The sequence below is a fragment of the Lagopus leucura genome, unplaced genomic scaffold (genome assembly GCF_019238085.1).
Source record: "Lagopus leucura isolate 7727_CA_CO unplaced genomic scaffold, USGS_WTPT01 Super-Scaffold_100016, whole genome shotgun sequence".
NCBI classification, from domain to species: domain Eukaryota; kingdom Metazoa; phylum Chordata; class Aves; order Galliformes; family Phasianidae; genus Lagopus; species Lagopus leucura.
In genome coordinates, this window is record NW_024962270.1 from 14,579,964 (window position 1) to 14,602,028 (window position 22,065).

A 22,065-nucleotide genomic window follows, 5' to 3' on the forward strand; every position below is an offset into this window, starting at 1 on the left:
AAGCCAAGGCGCTGCTCTACTTCTCAGCTGCACACCACTGTAGAACACCTTGCTCCAACAGCCAGCTCAGCTCCACAGATGCTGCCCTAGTGAAGACAGCTGCATATGCTGCTTTCGTTTTGTTGTATGTCATATTCTGAAAGCATGGAGTTTTCCTATACTCACATACATAGATATCTGTGGATTTGGAACAGCAGTGGGGCTGCAAACCCCTACCTACCTGCATTGCTTGGGAGATTGGGAGCTGATTAATCTTTCACTTAAACAGAAATTACAGCTAGGAGGTGACTCACTTCGCAGAAGCACATCTCCTTTCTATGATTTTTCTACAAAGGGAGGTTTAATTTCTTCCTTTTAATGACAATGAGCACAATACTGGTTTTCTTCCAGCAGTTAATGGCTGGCAGAACAGTGTAAGAGCACGACTGCATTCTTCAGCCCTCTTCTGGAGCTATAATCTGCATCACACTCTGAGACCACAAAGCCAGCAAGTAATCCTGTTCCTTTCCCTTCCCACACACAACTACCCTAAATGTGACATTCTGACCCACCATCCTTCCTGACAGAGCTCCTTCTCTGCTGGCAGCAGGGATGTTAAAAGCCATGTAACAAATAAAGGTGTTTTATACACAAGTGCTCTCACACTCTGCAGTAGTCCATAGGTGAGAACAGTTTTGGACTGGTGGCTGAGCCAGTTGAAAAGAGGAGGCCTAACATTCCCTATGCAATAAAGCTGTAAAGGGGGAATTTACTATGGTCCACTTGCCATGGTTAGAAAAATCACTAGAATTAAGATATTAAATACATCCACCAGTTTAAAGAAATGGATGGCACCAGCAAATAAAAGGACAAACAGAACAACCCACCAACCCCAGGGGTTTATTTTATTCAGGGAAAACTACGGATATGAGCCAGGAAAGGTCCTTGTCACCTCTCGATCAAGCGATCAGCTTGACAAGACCTTGGGATGCACATAACAAGTATCCCATTCAAACTGGATCTTTCCCTGTGTGATAAAGAACGAGGGATTCACACCGTGTCCCTGGAGTGTAACCAAACATAAAACGAGCTGGGTGAAATCAGTTCTGCTCAGACATGCCCAGACTTTTAGAAGATTATTTTTATTCTGTAATGAAATGACAATGCTCCCATGTGAAGTTCAGTGGAATTCAATTTCCAGAGCATTTTTATACCAAATTAAAATGTTTCAATGCTGAACAAATACTTCACCAATTGGAAGGCTTATTTTATCAAAAGTGAGGGACTATCTGCCAGCCATTCTCACTAGCCATTTTGGTGAAAAGATCATCTGTCAAAAGCAACGCTCGAATTAGCTCCTTTTGTACATAAGAAAAGCCCAAATGTTTAAGTACCTGTCAGTGTGCACAGTAAACGACCAGTAACAGCAAACTCCTGCATAATGTGCAGCAAGACAAAGGAGACTGTAAGGTCCATCATCCCTTCCAGAGAAAGTGAGCATGCAGCCAGGAAGCAGGTCCATTTCTGGTGCACACATATCACTGCTGTCACAGGAGAACCACCAAACAAATATATTGTATCTAGAACGTGAAAGTACGTATTGATTCTTCTGTGCTGCCCAATAAAAATGTACTGTGCAGATGTCTTGAGCAGTAGGATGCATTGTACGCTCACACAGTGTTCCATTTGTCTTGAAAGACTTCACTGACAGCCTCAGTGGAGGTACATTCTCCAGCTCAAAAACACATAAATGTAATCATTTAAAAGGGCAAAGTTACAAGAAAATGTTTTGTTTCACACTTTGTGATAATGTGATCCCAGTAAAAAGTAGAACAAACTTCCAAAAGCAAAACCAAAAAGCAAACACCACATTAATGCAATCTGCAGTCCTCTTGAAGTTGTAGGGGCTAATTTGTTTTTATTTGCTTTGGTGTGAGCTACACAGAGCAGTTAAGGTACGTTGGTATGCACTGCCATCAGAGAAGACTCAACTTAAAAAGCAGGACAATAATATCTTGTGGCTGTTGTGGTTTGTAAAATCCAAGAGCCAAGTTTCCTACAAAAACACACATGGAAGTGTGAAAGTCCTCCTGAATCCATGATGTCATATTCAGTAGCTTTTTTTTCTTTTCTTTTCCTCCAGGAATGAGAGCAATAAAAGCAAGTTCTACACAAGACGAACAAGAGAAGTATGGGTGGCACTACTACTGCCTCAGCAAGCAGCTAGAAAATCCAATGCTTGACAATGGCAGTGGTATATGTGTTCTCAACTACCTGCGACAGGTGGGGAAACCCTGTGCCAAGGCCCATGAGCTGTGCTGTTTAGCTGTTCAATCTCCATGTCCTTACTCTTGGGGGAAAACTCTTCCAGGCACAGACTCAGGAATGCATCCCTTCTTAGCAACGCCCTTAGGGACATATTTGTGGTCCCATTGAGTTTAAATGAGACTTAAAACATAAGCTTCCAGTTAGGGGAGTTCTTTCAAGCTTTACAAATGGAGCAATGGAGCCTTCAGCCCATTCTGGACTATTTTATTGACCTGGGTATTGTTTGGATATGCTTTCACCTCTGACTTTCATCCCAGGGACTGCATACAGCCTCCTCATCCTGGGGTCTGGCTTGTGCTGCTAAGAAGTATATTAGCTGTAGTGATCTACAAGGCTCCTGTCTTCTGCTGCTGGATATCATCACCGTGCCAGAGGTTTCTGCCCTGTAATAAGGCTCAGACAATTCAGTCTCAGACAATTCAGCTGACAAACATGGGAAATACGTGAAACAAAGCAGGCATTCCCACTTAGAAATCTACAAGATTAGTCCTGTTTAGTGCATAGTGATCATCCAGGTAAAGACTCAGATTACACATTTCCTCTTTTGCAATACCGCTCAATTAGCTCAATCCATACTTCTTTCTCAGACTCCCACTTTTCTTCAAAATTAGTTTTTAAATATATGTACCTACACTTGAGTCACTTATCAAGAAGTCAGACAGCAATTTTACTTACGCCAAACTCAAATGCAAATTCACATTTGTCATACTACAACACAACAGTAGTTGTATGTTTTATTTGACACGTTGCAGGGCTTTCTTCTGATACACACTGATGGTGCTTCCGGTAGCAGGCTTTCAAAAATAATTAGAGTGATGAATCATAATTGGGAAGAAATGGTTCTTACATTTAAGACAGTTATTTAAAAAATGTTTTGATGAATCATGCAAAAAATTCTTGCAAATAGGATTATGCTTTTTTATCAATATATTTTTTTGTTTTTTTTTCTAAGTCTTAAGAAAAAAGCTTGTGCTTTTAATACTTGAATTGAAAAAATATTTACAGCAGACATAATAAATGCTACATGGCAGTTACAAGACAGGCAAAGTGGTGATGGTCCCACGCTTTACCCTTCACCAAATTCACTGAAGGTTTCACATCTGTTCTGCTAACATCCCAGCTCAGAAGTGTTCAGTCCTGGATTTTCAGTATGCTTCTTTTCTCCAAATCATTCATTTCCTTCAGGATAAGGGCTACGTTGTATCTCAGCTCCTGAAACTTTGCAACCGGTACCTGAAACACAAGGTTCAGTTTAACAAGCATGATACACCTTAGAAACTTCGGGCAGGGCACGCCTATGGAGTGTCAGTCCAATCTCTCTTTAATATAAACAAATTAATTAAATAAACAAATATATATTAGAGTTAAGACAAAGTGTTGTAGGTTAATAAATCTCACCGAGGCTGTTTGTCTTTGTAATGTATGAATGAAAGGGAAGCTTCTGCTGCCAAAAACCAGCAGGTATCTCTTGTACATACCAGGAGCTGGATCTCAATAACACTAAGCTCCTGCAGAGTCCCAAGGCTCCACACAAAAATGTTAAGTCTAAGAAGGTATTGTGAAACATGAAACTAGGTGCTCTTCTCTGTTACTGAAAGAATGAGGGTTTTTTTCTGATATTTCTATATGTTCTAGAACACTCAAATAAACATCCAGCCAGATCTACAAGCTAGTCTACAGTTCCCAAAGCAATTCTTTCCCACTGTTTATTTTCCATTAAGAAAAAGAAGGGGGGTTCAGTAGATTCAGCCAGGGTTTGTGATGTGTGGACCTTTTAATTTGGACCCAGTTCTGTTACTAACTTCTGTCAAACCATCAGCTGCCTTTGTCTTTAAAGCACCTGAATGCTACAGCTAAAGACAGGCCACACAAGAGGTTGTTATTTTTGCTTTGACATGAGAGGACAGAAATCAACCTGGAAAGCAGCCACAAGACATTCTCATTTTAAACAAGAAGAGAAAACAGATGTAATCACAACACTAGAAAAAAATTATGGCAACTTAAGGATGGCCAAAATTAGCTAAAGCCAACGACAGAAGAGCTCCTGCTAGCTGACTAGAAATCACAATTTAATTAACAGAAATTGCAGTGGTGACTTCAAGATAGTGCAAGTCTCCACAAAGGAAACTTCCAGTTCTCAGTCATACAGTGCTTGTAACCAAGATGGGAATATCAGACAGACAAATGTATCCAGACATCACAAGCACCAGATGAAGGTCTGAGCAAGCAGTCTGAGCCGGACTGGTGCAGTAAAAGTGCACAGAAAACCAAGTCCTGAAAGCACTGGCTTAGCTAGCTCAGGACTGCCCTAACTCTCCACTACTATTTAACCCAGATGGGAACGTCAGACCATCTACTTTTTCTAGGCTAAAGAAATGTGCAATGAAACAACTGCTGCCATCAAATCCCTCTTACAATGTGAGGTCAAAATTTTCAAATCAGCAAATCCAAAATATCTAACCTATATAAACACGTGATACCCTGCCACATTCTCTGCAAAGTTATATTTATAGCATGGTCAGAACCATAAAAATTCTGATTATTTGGGTGAATCCCCTTTTGAAATGCTGTAAGAAGTAAGGGAGACAATGCTCTGGGTATAAAAATCCAGTCCCAGATTGTATACTAGTCACTTTTTCAGATTTGTTACATCTCAAAATCGAGCTTCCCTGTTACCCTGGGGTGCCACACTGCTGAGGTTTTGTGGATGCTAACTAGAAGAGATTAGATTCAATTTTTGAAGAAGTGTATAAACATGACATATAAAGACACTTACATGTCTCAGATATGAATTCTTTGAGCCAGCACACTCCTGTAGGCCTCAATGTATATTCCATTTGCAAATGGTGCACCCAAAGCAAGAGGCTTTCAGTTTAGAAAACCTATTTAATTAACTTACTTAAAAACTGTTGAATTCAACTAAACACTTGTGTCAGGTGATACATACATGTCAGTGGAGACAAGCATAAAGAATTAAATTGCCGTTTAGAAGAGAATATTACCACAAAAAACTATTTAACTAATGAACACAGCAGCTTTCCATTCAAACTGAATACAACATGTTTCCCTATCTCACCACCTATCCTGGTTAAAACCTGGTTTTACAAGGGATTAATGGTGAGTAACTTATGGCTTATGGCACTGTGCACTGACTTATGGCTGTGTGCACTGACTGTAGGTTCACAGTTAGTTTCATAAATTAGACTATCGATTAAGAAGCTAACAAGATAATATCTTCAAAGAGATGACAGCCTGAGAGAGCAAAAAACAATGTGCTGCAATTCAGCATTGCAAATGCTACAAAAGTAACTGGACGAACTGATAGCAGGCATTTGTTTAAGCACAAGCTTCAGAGCTAAGGAGATCAGCTTTTCAAAGGCTAAGAGGTCAAATCAGGTTATGGAAGTATAATGCCTGCTCCCTGTGGATCATGCAAATATGGCACCCATGAGATATGATTTGACGTGGATGAGACTCAATGCGAGGGTCGAGAAGAGGAGAGAAAACTCACAGATATTCCTGTACCATTTCAAGCTTGAGAAGCCAAATGGAAGGAAGTACATTGAGCACTGTTAAGGCCCTTCAGAGAACACATCTGAGCAATGGCTTAGATGGAGGGGCAGAGGTTCACAGCAGCGCAGTGCACAAATGCCTGTGTCTGCATTGGCCCAGACCGCTCTGCAGAGCACTGGCTAATTTACTCTGCTTCTTTGTCTACATTGAAGTCGCACAGTTCTTTGTCAGAGTCCCTTAGCACGCTGCCACTGCAGCTGATATCAATCATATGAGAGGAATCCAGCACCTGATTTGCAATTTCCAGATGCAGGGGAAGACGTATGAGGAACGGATGAGACCCCTGGTTCTGCTGGGCCCAAAGCAGAGGGGGTCGTGGGGAGGCTTCGTGGCAGCCACAGCTCCTTACAGGGAATGGAGGGCAGCGCTGAGCTTTCTCTCTGGGGCCAGCCACAGTCATACCACAAAACTCAAAATGCTTCAGTTTATTATTTCCTTTCTGAAAAACATTCATTGTCAGAAAACTCACTGTGCTTAGAATAAGAAAACAAAACCTAGGAGACCAAACAGGACAACTTGTTTCTGTGACATACACTTTAAAAACCGTTCATAATGGGATTATCTTCTGTTTTATCATTTTACATAATCCCTGTAGGTTAACAGGACATCCAGTACTTGTTGGAATATGAAAGAAAACTGAAGAGACGAGGACTATGTTTACCTGCATTTGGTTTTGGATCAAAGAGCTACTATCTGCAGGAAGATCACTCATCATTAAAAAATCCTGTTTACAGCCAGATCTTTGGTATTCAGATCTTGGCAGCAAAAAGCTGACTTGAAAAGCGAGGCATTCAATTTGCTATCAGATATCTGCACTTCTGCATGCAGCAGCCAGGCACAGCAACTTATCTCCACAGCAGACTGGAAGCAAAGCCCCAAATCATAACAGTTAAGAGCATGTGCTAACTTCTATCAAGTGAAACTCATCATGCTGAGAAGAGTCAGCCTGAAGACCAAGGTATCACTTAAGTTCCATGAAGATCTCAGAGAGTGCTAACAGGCTGCTATGAGGACTTCCCACGTTGGGCTGAATCTGATCTTCTGTGAACTGAAACCCCCAACACCTGGCAATGCAGCACAGAGTTTATACCTTCCTCAACAGCTGTACTGTGAAACATTACACTCAAGTCAGCCCAACTCTCTGAGCCTAGAGTGCTTTGGTGCTTCTTCCAGACTACTACTAATATGTGTACTGAAGCCAAAATCTTTTAGGAGTTCAAATGTGACAACAACTGTTCAGTTATGCACTGAACTCCTGTACGCGCTACCATGTTATTTATAGAACAAATAGCATTCCTTTTCAAAGGTTAAAATATGAAAGAATGTATGCTTTTTTTTTTTTTTTGCAAGCCATTACAAACAGTATCAGAAATACTGCTGACTGATCCTGAGGTAAAGAAACAAATAAGCTTTTTACTTTCCTTCTAGCAGCGAGATCTGTGCTAAAGAAAACAAAACTATCTCTGCCACAGAAAAGAATGTTTTACCAGGCAGGAAGTCTAGTAGTGCATCATATCTTATATATACTACCCTAGTAATTTTCCTTCTCTAAAAAGCCATCATGAAGTCTGGAGGTAAGAGCTGACATCAAAACTATCATTTTAAAACAAACTAGGTGTTATGCAACAGTACTTTCCAGTAACTAATATAACTAATATTCGTATAACAAACGAGCTCTCAGCCAAATGTGCATAGGAATGAGGTATGGAATGATTTTGGTTGGCAGTCAGTTATATATTGCATGTGGTTGCAGCAGACGGGAGGAACACAAACCAATAATGCACTGTTTACAAAAGCTTTAATGTTTTAAATAGTAGTTCAACTTCCTGAAAAGAACTGTAAGTGCTTTCTTATTTGTTATGGCAATCAGACTTACTTCAAAGCGATGAGCTGTCCCATCTGAAAGCTTCATCAGCATTAAAATGGATGGTTGAAGAGCACGGGCCAGTGAACTGAAATTATTTACAATATTAGTATTACAACAATAAACATCAGCAGTGTGACAGGTACACCACTGTACACTGTACAACTTCAAATGTTCCTACTGGTTTTACCTGAGTAATTTTTATTTCAGAGCCACGAAGATGGGAGCCCTGTCAAACTTACCTCACAATTTAGACTAAAAAGTTTGAATATCTCAATAACAGCAAGAAAATGCTAACCAGAGGATTTTCATTTTACACCAGCTATGACAGGCGTAAGAGCTGACCAAGTCTGGCTAGCAATAATGCACATTTTTTTTTAGTGCAGTTGCCTATGTTGTACTAACTCTTTCCATCCCTTCATTCTTTCAACTGCCATCTCATCTGAGGAACCAAGCTCTCCCAGTCTTCGTACTAAATTAGCAAATTTGGGTTGCTATTTATTTTACATGATGACCCAAAGAGGGGAAATGAGCCATCATTGTGCAGCATTCATCAGCAGATGCTGCCAAAACCTGCTCAGGTACTGACAGGTGTTCCAGCCAGAAGCCATGCCTCTCCACAGAGGCTGCTGCTGAATGATAAACAAGGATTCCCATGGGGAGGATGACTGTAAAGGAAAATAAGAAGGCAAACAGAAAAGGGTAACACATTGCTCCTATGTTGTTAGGAAAGCAATCATAGGATTTACCCAAAGCTTGCAAGAGTTGTGCTTGAGGATGTTTATCTGTACATTTTGTTCTTTTATAAGCATAGATTCTTCTGCATCATGATACCTGTGTGGTGCTTTCAGCACTGCTCGTCTGAGAGTCACTTGAACTTGTAGCTTGTGGCCATCACAGTTTTCACTTAGGAGACCTTTTTCTCGTTTTTAGAAAGATTCCCCCCAGTCACTTATTGCTCTCTCAACTATGTCAGCAGTGGGACTGAGCCCTCTCTCAGATCCTGCAATGCAGGAACACAACACGAAGTCACTCGTGCTAACAATTTCAGCTACTGACAAAGATTGGATCATCCTCTAATTTCTTTCATCTGAAACAAAAATCAGGACAAAATCACAAAAGGTTTCTACTTCCTGTCTAGCCAAAGATCCATCCCATAACTGCCTCTGCTGTGGCAGACAGCAAGAAGTCATTCACTGCAAACATAGACAAGATGCTCACACAGAGGCTTTTATTCCTGTTTTGTGAAAGAAATTAGGAGGCAGTTCAATGACCATTGCATAATTATGGCAGTGTGAAGGTGCCCTTCTGAAGCCTTTCTTCCAAATCTACAGCCGTAGATATGTAAATAGGGTATGAAATTTTATTTAACACACACTAAACATAAATGATAGCCTACTTGAGAAACTGAATAGACAATTTCCCTCCCCTTCTCTTGGCTGGCTGCTTGTGGCTCAATCCATCTAATTTCTTCCAGCATTAGGGAGGACTGTGAAGTTGCATCGGATCTATCAGGTTTTAAAATAATGAGAGACCAAAACTTGGAGTTAAATGATTCTAGCGCAAGGGTTTTAGACAGTAAACAAATAAGAAGCATAAAAAAAAAATATCACTAGCAGAAGATGAAGACAGCAGCCTGTTGGTAAGTGCACATAACCTTCTGCATATCATCTGACATACAGTGTTAAAAGAAATCCCTCTTATCTTACCATTTAACGCAGTAAGATACACTTCAACACTTAATATTTTAGGCAGCATAGGAAGTCAGTTTAACCTGGGACAAAATCTCTGCTGTGGTCATGCAGAATTCTCTTTTTTACCTTGTGGATATAGCCACATCCACTCTCCACTTGAAGTCCTGGACATTTGGCAGCCTACTTGCTTGTGCCAGAGCTGTGCCTTCAGAAACAGGACGCCTGTAGAGCAAATCAGAAACAAGAGGCTGAAATGCAAATTCACAAAAGCAACAACAATCTAAAGGGAGAATAAGATTCCTCAAAACAAATCTGTCTGGAACTTGTTTCTTGTTGTAAATCTATCATCACTTAGAGAGATTTCATGGAATGGTTGAGATTGGAAGGCTATGTGGTCCACCCCCTGCTCAAGCAGGACTACCCAGAGCAGGTTGCCCAGGAACACGTCCAGGTGTGTTCTGAACACCTCCAAGGAGGGAGACTCCACAACCTCTCTGGGCAGCCTGTGCCAGAGCTCAGTCACACACACAGATGACCCAACGGGTCTGACTGAGTTGAAGGTATAAGATGGCTGTATTCAAATTACCCATTTTTCTTATGTTTAACTGCTATGGCAGCTGTCAAAACAAGAGAGACAAAGCTCGTCTGTGTAATTCCAGTAAACTCAGGTCATTATAGATTTTAGCCGTTGTGGTGGCTGGCCTATCTATTATTTCGATTCTCAAGCAACTGTAAGGCACTGAGAAAGGGACCTACAGACACATCTTCACACAAATACAGCAGGAACAAGCAAGCAGGAACAGAAGACAGATGACTCAAGCCACAAAGCTGAACTAAGCTCATTGTGCTCCTTCAACAGAAAGCACCTAGTATTAGCTCACAGCAGTGCTCTAAATGTAATGATATTAGAGTTTACTCTGAAGCACATTTTAAAATAAAATCCCACAGTGGCTCTTGCTAATCCAGCATACTTTATAAATTCCTTATGTAATATACGTGTCAACCCCAGCACAACCTTCATGACTTCTGTCTAGACGACTGTTTGAGAAGGCCCATACTTCTTTTATTACTTGTATTACAGGCAGAATCAGGCTCATCAAGCCTAAGTTGCATTCTGTGAGCAAATATAGTCAACTTATATTAAACTTCAGGTGGTTGACAGTCTTTAAAATTTTAATAGCATCTTAAACTCGAGGTAAATTAACAAGCCAAATCTAATACCAAGACATAACAACCACCCATTTTTTGATATACAAAGAGAATACCTTCAGAATGAGATCATTCAGCTGGTCCATTAGGAGGACAGACTGGACTTAAGTGTTACTTACATTATAATTATTTTTTTGCTAAGTATCCCATGTCTCTGGTAGTTATTTACGGTACATTTCAAAGCTACTCCAGCTAAGGGCAGGATAAGAAACACTACATCCTTTATCCATGGTGCTAGACATAATCTAATTACAGAGTTTACCTCAGAAAAGAATCCTCTCTGAACAAATCAGAGACCATAGGAACTCGGATTCTTTAGTGAGAAGTGAGCTGGTCCTTTTAGAAACTGCTGAGAAAGATTAAAGATTTGATAAGGTACCAAATACTGATAGCTAGGATCTCCAATACTCTCGCATTTAGCGAAAGTAATATAAGAAAGAATGTATTCCTTTTTGGGGGGCAGTGCTGGTCAGAAGTGACATACATCCCAATGGTACAACAAAGTAATGAGCGGAGAAAATAGATCAGCTGGTTCCTACACAGGGTACAGTACTGAATAGGAAGTAGGTCACACAGCTGGGTGCAACCATAAGGAGTCACAGACTGCAATGGACATTAGCAGGATTAAAGAATAAGAACAGGCCTTTCGCTCAGAGTTGCTGCCAGAGCATTGCTTAATTTGGGAAATGCCTAAAAACAGCCACACTGCTGCTGCATCCTTAAGACACGCTAACTCCCTTCAGTGGAGGACAATCCATTCAGCGTAGCAGCAGCACTGGGCACAGAATGAACAGAGATAACAGGAAGATGTTACAGTTAGCAGTGATGGGAAAGGTCAGCAGTGTCCAGAGGCTGTTAAGTTATAGCATTCCTGTGCCAAAATGGACTGCACCTCAACACCAGCTCCTCGGAGTCACAGTTTTTATACCTCAGGTTCGGCTTCTGTCAGCACTTTCTCAGGGTGCAGAAGATTACAACTGCAAGAATCCTGTAAGGCTGACAGTGTGCATAATGGCCAACATACACACAGATATTACAAAAACCCTTAATCAAACCATCAGCTTCCAAGAGGAATAGCAGAACGGAGCAGAAAAAGACTCAACGAACCTTGAATCCACAACCTATGCAATTTAACTACATTTCATAAACTCTCCGCGCCAACAGCTGCAATACACTGTCACCTCACGTACAGTGCCTAAGGCAGAGGTTAGAATGAGTAAAGCAATATGGATCAGTGACAGAACATCCAAAATGGTATGCCTGCTGACAAGAACATCACCTGCCAAAGGATGCAACAAAGAACTGAAGATGGAAGAGTTGCGAATTTGGAGCAGTGACTGACATACCAGCATCAAAACTGGAGACAAATTTGGAATGGGTTGTGATGCACATAATCATTATAGGCCAGCAGGCCACTGAACAGAGAAAATGTATAAATTAGTAGGTCAAATGGCAGATGGAACGCTCACTCTTGGAAGAAGCTAAAGCTATGCTATCTAAAAAAACATGCAGTACATTTACTATAAACATTCAAAGTGGGGGAAGTTATGGCTATGCTGTCTCTTAAAAAAAAGTTTTAATTTCATATGCTCATTTTATGGTGTGAATATGCCAAGTTTTATTTCCCTTTCAGTCTATATAGTTTGATGGAACTATGGAGAAACAGAAATAAGAATGCTCAATTTTCAGCACTTCAGAGTTGGTGTTTAATGAACAAAATGTCAAAAATAGAATATGATGCCAGAAAAAGTATTAAAAACTCTGAAATTGGTTTTTCTGGGTTATCCAGCTCATAGTGGATTTTTTATCAGATGCCATTGCTTAATACTTCTCTTATCATCACAGTCACATATATTTACAATTCAATAAGCATATGCATGATTCACTACTACACTTAAAACTATAAAAGCAGATCTGTCTAGAAATCAAATCTGAGGTGCTTTTCTCTGATCTCAAAACACAGAGCAAGATTACTCTGGATAATCACAGCTTCTGAAATGAGAAAAAGCCATATTTTCCAGCATCGTGATTTCACAGTAGAAAACAGACAATCATGCATGCTTCAAATGACATCTATATTTAACTTCATTCTCCACTGCAAACAATATTTCCATTTTGAAACCATGAATTTTGCATTCTTTCACACCTATAATTCAAATAGAATAACAAAGAAAACACGAGAAGGCTGAATTTATTTTTTATCCCAAGAGGGATTCATTTTAAAGTAAGATTTTAATCAAGGAAATTAAAAATATTTTAAATGCTGGTAACAGCATTCAGACCCTTTTGAGAGAAAGTGAGACACCACAATGATGATTGTCAGCATATCTGAAACAGCTCTGTGTTGGTGATGCCACGTTCTGAGTGACCTCACGTCTCAAGGAGGAAAGCTCTACATATGCAAGAAGTTCAAGCAATTTCAACATACAGAGGAACATAAATATAATTGAGTAGAGAAAATAATTGAGTAGAAAAGAGTAGGAAAAAAAGGAAATCCCTCTAAGGAAAAGCAGAGAGCCTTTCCAAGAAGTTTCTGACTGGTCACAGTCTGAAGGTAAGGAGGTATATTGCTTGGTGAGTAACAGCTAGCAGAGCAGATGATATCTCATATATATCATCAAGTCACTCAGTCTGAATTCAGCTGTACAGTAAGACATGATAAATGCTGTCTGAGAAAGTTTCTACAAATCACAGCATGTAGAAGGACGCTCGTTGCTTGTTTCTCAACAAAGCAAGCCTTTCACTTTTGCTCTAACTTGCAATGATGATGATAAGAACACTTAATTCTGCAATTTACTCTTCATCTGTAGGTAATGATTCATTATACAGAGGATATAGAACATTATAAAAACTGGTGATGATCATAGAAAAAAAAGGAAAAATGACATGAAAGCTACTTACTGCACACATAGCCATGAATTATAGATATTTATACTGAATCCAAATAATGGGACAAATCTTCCTCTCGTGTGTTTAGAGAATTTTGCTGTTTCTTCAAGAGGCCTGCAATATGTGTACCTGCAGGGCTGCACAGTGCATAATACACAAAAACACTGACCTGTTACCAAAGACAATACTGGAAAAGTCTGTGATGAAATCTTCTGGTATCCTTAAAGAAAAGAGCAACAGAAAATAGATAAGTGTTTTGTAACCACAAATATATGGGCTTAGCTGCAAAAACCTATTGCAGAACACAAAAATAGTATCAACATTTTCCATTTTGCATTGCTTAAAATTGCCATCATCTCTTATGTAAGCACTTCAGTATTGACTCAGTCTATGCTCTCAGGAGGACAGGCTGTTTTCACAAGAACCCTAAAAGCTGTGCTACAACCTCCTGTGCTACCTAAAATGGCAACAGGGAGTTTCAGAAGAACCCTGTATTTGACTAATTTCTCTTAATAAAGAAGTTTTACTGATGTCTCTAACAAGCACAGAAGGCAGATGGACAACACATGCTTATAAACATCCCAAGCCTATACATTTCATTTCACTTTCACCTTAAAAGAGCAATGAAAAGAAGACAGAATGACTTGCTCCCTTAACAGTAAGAACAGAAGCCCTTGTAGCTGAGAGTACTTACAAAGAGGAACCATATCCTTTTGTGGGGAGGGCAAGGATAAATTTGATGAGCCCATTAAAACAAGCTGAACAGACTAACTCCATCTGCCTTTTGCACTCCACTACTTTACCATTCCTTTGCTGCTGCTTTACAAATAAGCTCCTGCTAATTTCCAGTTCAATATATCAGGCTGTGAGCTGCAAACAGACTGCAGAGCAAACATTATCTGATCAGCTGCCTTTGCACAGAGACAGTAACCTCCTGCAGAGAGGCATGCTGGACAAGTGGAAGAAGTAACTGCTTCAGCTGCCACAGTTAAATCCAATCAGTGCCCTGAGACATTACTCACCGCTGCCTTGAGATACACAGCAGTCTATCAAAGACAATCAAAGCAAACAAAGAAGTTACCTGTGCTAAAGGGCTTAGTGTGGGAAAAAAAAAAAAAACAGCTCATCAACTCACACAGTGGGAAAATGAAATGGCAGTTGAGTTTGAACCCTTTTAAGAAAACATGGGGTTTAAACAGGTTTTTAAATAGTACTTGGATAGAACTGAATTCATACTAGTAAGCCAGTCAGCTGAGGCAAACCAGGAACTGAGGATGGGAGACTGGACTGATTTTTTAGTTGTATGTGTCTCTCCAAAGAGATGAGAGTTTCTGCAAGCATTACCTATGCTACCTGTACAAGCATATCATTTAATTCCACCAAATAACCTCTGAAAGAAGCAGAAAGTTGAAGAAAGGGGGTTATAATACAATTACTGTGATAACTATCACAATGCTTGTCAAGTCTGCAGGTCACTAAAATAGCAGCATTAATGCTACCTTTACGCTTTGTTATTTTTGCCCTGAAGTTAATGATTTTGCTGAAAATTCTGTTCCCAACTCAAGCAGCTCATCACATACAAAGCACTTTAGACACAGAACATGGTGCAGCTCAGGCCTGAGCTACAGGTGGTAATCAGTTTCTCAAAGGAACATTCCGAGAATAAGATCTACCGTAAGGATGCCTCAACCCCATGTTATTGTCCTGAGCCAGTTAGTAAAGGAAGGAAAAAAATAGCATCCAAAATTTAGTATGATTTCATTCTCACTGGTTGAGTTAGTCAGGACAAAAAAATATAGGCTACGGTATGGCAACCCTATGAAACCAGTACTAACGATCTAACTCAGCACAAGTGAGCGTGGTTCCCAGCCTCTCGCTTTCCAATAAAACTAGAAGCCAAAATCAGCTGCATCACCAGGAAACTGGGGATGACAAGACTTTGTACGGATGGAATTAGACAGGCTAATTCTCAGCTTTGCTCAAAAGAACAAACTATGAATGAGAAATGAAAACAGGTAACCCAGCTCAGATCTCAATCCTCTTAAAAGACACATTCACAAAGAAAATTAAAATAAGAAATAAGCATTTTTCTGCCTTAAAATGCAAAATACCTGCCTAAACACTGGATGCCAATAATGCTAAGACACTGCTTCTCAGTTAATTGTGCGTGTTCTTCGTGCACATGATCACAGGATGACCCACAGGAGTCATAGCATGAGGATAAAAGTCTGAATGTAATTAGTAGATGCAAACATTTCACGTTCAGGCCCAGCTGTATTGGGAAACAGAGAAGCTGACATTTCCCAGAAGAATCAAAGGTGCAGAAGGTGGTAGCATTTACTAAGTGCCATAACTCGAGAGTAGAATGAGCTGTTTACTCTTCTGCAAGCTCAGCCACAAGATGAGGAGAGCTATCAAGAGAAAAAAAAAGACTGTCAGAGTCCAAATAACCTCTAACAATCATGGGAGCATATAAGCCACAACGAACAGCACATAAAACATGAGTGCAAGCAGCACAAATGCAGATACCTGACCTATTGCTGCTGTATCAGTCAGGTTAACCAAAACAACAAAACACAAAAGATTTAACACAATACAGCGGAGAGAAAAAAGATAATTCAGACTGAAACGCCTTTTTGTATTTCCATGAATAATCCATGAACTTCAAAAAACTATACAAAAGTGTAAGGCATTAAAGCATGGTCAGATGACAAAGACAGAGGATCAGGAATCTTTATTTCCAGATACAGGGTACAAAGCCAGCCCAGCCAGTGATTTCTGACACTCCTGTATACCTACTTTCTCCACTGTTCAAGAGTGGAATATTCACCTACCTCCAGAAAGCTGCCACAGAGCTTTTCTTCATTATTCCATAATCACATTGAACACATTCTGTGCATGCCTCAAAAAACACCTACTTCCACTGGGCCAGAAGAATTTCATCAGTTTCTTACTGACTGACTTTAACCTGGGTGTGAACGCTGCAGCGTGCTGGAGGAAGCAGCTTGTCTTTTAGCTCACAAGCCAAAAGGAAAGCCAAACTCCAGCTCTCTGCTTCAGACAAAATCAACAAGATACCGTTCAACACGGCCTTGATTCCAACTCACCACCTGCATCCATCTAAATCTGAGCTACCTGAAGTTGCTCACGAAGTAACTTATGCTTATGACTGATCTGAGAAAGAAGGCAATCTGTAGGTTAACGGATAAATAAGGATGAGAATAGAAGGAAGTAGAAATCTCTATATCCTAGATAGCAATCAGAATGCAAAGAACTGGAGGAAATTAATATTTTAAAATATTTGAACCTTGGTGCAGAAGTTTCTCTACAGATGAAAGCATCAACTGCTGTTATTCTCTTGTTCCAACCAACTATGGAAACAGGAATAACCTATAAAGATCATCACTACCTGACGTCTGGCTTTCAGAATACAAACTTTTATTCACAGATACTCTGAACAGACTGATGTAACAAACGTTACGTTTTGTTGGGTAACTGGCAGAAGAGATCACAGCTGAACAAGGTGGCAGCATTTCTTGAGTGTTGTATCATTGGCCTTTCAAAGAAGAAAAAAGTAGGGCAGTTTCTTAGCTTCTGAAATGTTATCACTGTCCTACCAAACATGTTAAAAAATATTGCAGGGCAAGGTGAGGATGGCAAAGAGAAGGTCACTCACATTTGCATAGCCTACATTACAGACTAAATTAAACTGATCTCAGCATGCAAAATTTACTGCTCATGCTCAGTGCTAAATCAAGTCTTACACAACACCTGTTTTTTTCCTCTGGCTTTCTATGACATTTTGCAACAGATGCATTATGTGTTATTTACAGGTAATTTCCATACCAACTTAGTTGTGTAAAAAAGTTGACTTGGGAAGGCAGTTACATAAAAGTTATGAAAAACAAACAGATGGGGAAAAAAACAGGCATTACCAGGCATACCTGAGCTCCTTCAGGTCTTCCTTAAAAACCTAGAAAGACAAAGAAGGTGAAATTTTAGAGGATACAGCAATGAAAGACAATTTCTTACCAAGTGAACTAACAGTAGCTACTTGCTTCCTATCTCTCACCCAAAAGTTTTAGTGTCAATGCCAGTAATTTTGAAATGATTGAAAAGAATTTCAAGAAGCGTTCAATTAATTTGTGAGAAATTAATTTTAAAGGCAAGCTCTCTCAGAAGGCTTGATGTTTTGAAAGCTGCACCCCAGCCATTTCTTTCATGTAGTTACTCACAACACTACTTGTCTTCAGAGTAATGACATGACCTTATTCTCACATATGCTTTGCAGCAACTTGTTTAAACTACAACAACAGTAAAGGCAGTGGCAAAAGATGAGCACTGTCTCAATGTTTCCTGCAATGTGTGTTTTCCCAATACGCCTGGGTCAATAAGGACACAGTCTGTTAACTAGGGAGAGGTGTCAGAAGCTCAGAAGAGGTTTGCTCACATAAAAACAAAATTAGAAAAGCAGAAGAGAATATAACATTAAAAAAAAAAAAAAGAAAATAGCCATGAAAAGGGAACGAGAGCCAGGACCATGGCAGGTATATTCACATTCACAGACAACATCTACAGCATAAACAGAAATAGCACTTTCTCCTAGCTCCCACTAGACTGTTCTGACCGTAACTCCTTCCTTCCCTTACAGTAGAGCTATGAAGACATAAAATTTCCCCTATTTCTTTGTCTGTAAGAGTAAAAAAAATGCACAGTATATGTGAGCACATAGGGTAGGAAAGAGCGTTGATGCCAATGAAATGACACTTTGCAAAGGTTTCTTTAGGAGTTAATAAACATGCATTGCAAACAAGATGCTTAAGCAGAAAAAGATACAGTAATCTCTTTCCTACAGATTTAAGGAACACTCTTCTGAAAAGCTTACTGTAAATCTATACAAGCAAAAACATCTCTGTGTTTCTAAGAGTTTCTTCTAATTACTCTAACTTGGAGCAACATTTTCACGTGGAGCTCCTCACTCTGGCAAACAGCAGCTCAATGGTAACTCACATGTGGCACAACTGTAACTGATTAAGGCTCTGGGTCCTCCCACAACTTACTTCTTGTTTGAAAGTCGATAAGGGGAGTCTCAGTGCTTCTCGAAGAAGGGTGTACATGCCAGAAATGAGGAAAGCAAGCTGCTCTTCAGAGAGGTCGGTGCTTTCTGCAATCAGCTTGACTGATTCTTTGCAGTCTTTTCCTTCCAATGCATTCACAGTGACTGTGAATAAGACAGCAATGCAAGATCCCTTTAAAAAGTGGAAGACCTGGTGACAGTGAACACCTCCTATACTCATGATTTTACTTGTTCAATGTGCTGACATTTTTCCAGATATGAAACTATCACTTCAAGTTACTGTAAAGACTTCTATCTGATCATCTTCCACCAGTCAGTCACTTTATGAAGAGAACTTCAACATACTAAGCTTTTGCATTTTGAAACTGAAGACGCTTTAACTGTGGAATATGTTCCAGAGGGACAATGGAATAAAGATTAATAAAAATTCATTGCTCACAAGCTCAGGTCTGACTGGAGCTTCTATCGTTAAAGTTGTTCACATCTGAAGTCTGTTTACAACTTAATAATCTTATACACAGGTTTGAAAGCGACAAGAGAGTAAACAACATTGTTTTCCAGCTTTTCACAAAATTTATCTTTCAGTAGCAGTACAGACTAATGGTTAAACAGCAAGGAGGCAAAACTAAACCTTCAAGTCTTGTAGTCTGCACAACAATAGTGCTCTGAGGGAAATGACTGTTAGTCCATGCAGCAATACTACATACTACTAACTGGCGTGGCACATCAAATTCAGTGATGAGCTCTGAACCACTCACATGGCTGACTCAGTTTGCCCAGCGCCATCACAGTGCACATTTTGCACAGATGAGCTAGGAAGGGCAGGGAGCAACTAACACCAAGCTTCCCCCATTGCCTGAAAAAGGCTTTGCTCTAAGACAAAGAAGGTTCCTTTCAGAAGAGGAAGAAAATCCAATTTTCTGCAAAAGCCAAGTGCATATCAGCACTGAGGCCTCTTTGCTGCATCAGGTGCAGAGCAGGACAGGTTGCTGACTACTACTCACGTATTTAAATATAGCTCCAGTTTGTCTAGACAGCTTTTATGACAATGTCTTCTTCCTACAGACCAATCTTAACAACTGGTTAAAATCCACTGTCTTCTTTTAAAAGCTACTCACTTTGCTCAAGACTACAAGACTTTTTTTTACTCAGAATTGTTCGAGGAACTCAGAAATATCAGCTGACCCAGCATTTCTAACAGTCAAATGGAGGGAGAACAACCCAAAAAGCATCCCAAAGAAGTCTCTCTGCTAAGCCACTTGCTCCCAGTAGATGATACACGAGGTCACAAACTTCTATTTCAGCAGAGCCTACAATACTGGGTAACCATGAGATAATGGTGTATACAGTTCTTATGTCTTTAACCAAGCAGGCACATGAAGCACCATCTAATTGTTTTATTAATTATTACTTAGCGATAAATTGGCAGCAACAGCCTCAAAAAGACAACTTGGTGCAAGCACCGGAGCAATTTCGACACAGCCTGTTGAAATCCAAGACCTGCAGCGCTCTGCGAGCTGCTAATCACAGACCATCACCAACAGAAGACACGCGGGTGCCTCCGCCAGTCCTACAGGAACAGGCAACCCCACCCTCCCGGCAGTGGCGGACACGGGCACTATAATGACCCAATTCGGCATTGTTTACTTTCTCTACCCTAAGATTCGAAGGACTGTTTGCTCCCCCTAGGGTAGCAAGCAGGCATGGCACACCACAACGTGGCTGCTATCTCAGCCATCCCGCAAAAGACCGTTTAGGGGACGGTCAGGCTTCCCAGCACTGATAGAAGTTTTTACTCTCCATTGCCCCACCACTAGGCAGCAAATACAGTTCCACGTCTGCAGAAACTTTTGTCCCCAATGCCCCTATGTGTAGCTTTATCGCGTTCAGATGCCATAAGGAAATCCTGGCTACGCTGCCTCATTACTGACAATATACAGTAATGCTTTTAAAGACTTAAAAAAATAAAAAACAGCAGCAACAAAAAACATACCAGCTACCAGATACTTTGAGTTCATATTGACTAAAATGAGGAAAAAAGCCTGGGAGGCAGTTAGTAAAAAGGATGAGCACAGCAGGGTCACAGCCCTACCAGCATAGGTTAGGGGCTGATGTACTGGAAAGGAGCTCTGAGGACTTTGGGTTTCTGGTGGAAAACAGATTGGTCAGGAGCCAGCAGCATGCTCTTGTGGCCAAAAGAAGGCCAATGGGACCCCGGGGTACATTACAAAGTGAGTGGCCAGCATGTCAAGGAATGCGATCCTTGCCCTCTGCTGTGCCATGATGAGGCCACATTTGGAGCTGCATCACAGAATCACAGAATGGCCCAGGTTGGAAAAGACCTCAAGAATCATGAATCTCCAACCCCCATGGTGGCCACAGGCAATGCCACCAACCTCCACATTTCATAGCAGCCCAGGCTGCCCAGGACCCCATCCAACCTGGCCTTGAACACCTTCAGGGATGGATGGGGCATCCACAGCCTCTCTGGGCAGCTGTTCCAGCACCTCACCACTCTCATAGCAAAGAACTTCCCCCTGACATCCAACCTCAATCTTCCCTCCCTTAACTTAAAACCATGTCCTGTTCTGGACTCCTCAGTCCGAAAAGGGAACTTTCAGAGAGAATCCAGGGAAGGGCCACAAAGATGACGAGGGGCCTGGAGCATCTTCCTTCTGGGGAAAGGCTGAGAGCCTCCAGTTCAGCCAGGAGGAGACTGTGAGATCCCCTTGCTGTTTATAAATCCCATAAATACATAAAAAAATGCAGGAGTCAAGTTGACGGGCTCAGGCTTTTTTCAGTAATGTGAAGCAACAGAACAAGGGGTGACAAGCAGAAACTGGAACACATTTAGTTCCATACAAACATGAGGATAACTCTTTTTTACTTTGAGCGTGGCACAGCTGCCCACAGACGTGTGGGGTTCTCCTTCCCTGGAGATGCTCAAACCCATCTGTGTGGGTTGCTGTGCCACTGCTGTAGGGAACCGCATCGGGGTGTTGGAGTGGGGGAGGTCTTGAAGACACTGCTATCCCTTATGGCTCTGTGACTCTGATTCTGTGGGCGAATCTCGTGAAATATAGGGAACCGCGGAATACATGGCACCTAAACGCGGAGAAAGGCATCGGGGACCGGCCAGGCTGCGGCGCTCAGCTGCACGGAACCCCCTTCCCTGCGTGAGAAGGCCCAGTGCCGGGCCGTACCTTTCAGCAGGCGGCGGAAGGTCTCCTTGCCTACTTCCTGCAGGCCGCGGGCCATCGCCTCCACCTCGGCCGGCAACCGCGGCCCCAGGAAGCCGCCGCCTCCGCCGCCGCCACTCTCGCTGTGGCCGTAGGCCGCTCCCGCCGCCTTGCCCACCACCGCCATGGCAGCGCGGCCCCAAACTTGGGCCACTGCTCGGCCTCTGGCACTGTGGGAGGCGCTGCCCTGTGGCGGCGCGCCGGAAGTTGGCC

At 41.2% G+C, this 22,065-nt stretch overlaps 1 protein-coding gene across 3 annotated transcripts; it reads right to left on the reverse strand.

Moving 5' to 3' along the window:
- Nucleotides 1-1,877: 1,877 nt before the first annotated feature.
- COMMD5 (COMM domain containing 5) lies at nt 1,878-22,046 on the reverse strand. Of its 3 annotated transcripts, none has more exons than XM_042876622.1 (7): nt 21,817-22,045; nt 18,597-18,757; nt 17,472-17,509; nt 13,706-13,756; nt 9,565-9,660; nt 7,757-7,832; nt 1,878-3,540 (listed from the first exon to the last, which is right to left on the reverse strand). In XM_042876622.1, exons 1-7 carry the CDS (start codon nt 21,977-21,979, stop codon nt 3,439-3,441), a joined length of 687 nt encoding a protein of 228 aa, XP_042732556.1. In that variant the 5' UTR covers nt 21,980-22,045; the 3' UTR covers nt 1,878-3,438. The 3 variants fall into 3 exon arrangements, with proteins under 3 accessions (XP_042732556.1, XP_042732557.1, XP_042732558.1); XM_042876623.1 differs by having other exon boundaries at nt 17,481-17,509; nt 21,817-22,042; XM_042876624.1 differs by lacking the exon at nt 13,706-13,756 and having other exon boundaries at nt 17,481-17,509; nt 21,817-22,046.
- Between the last annotated feature and the right edge of the window lie 19 nt (nt 22,047-22,065).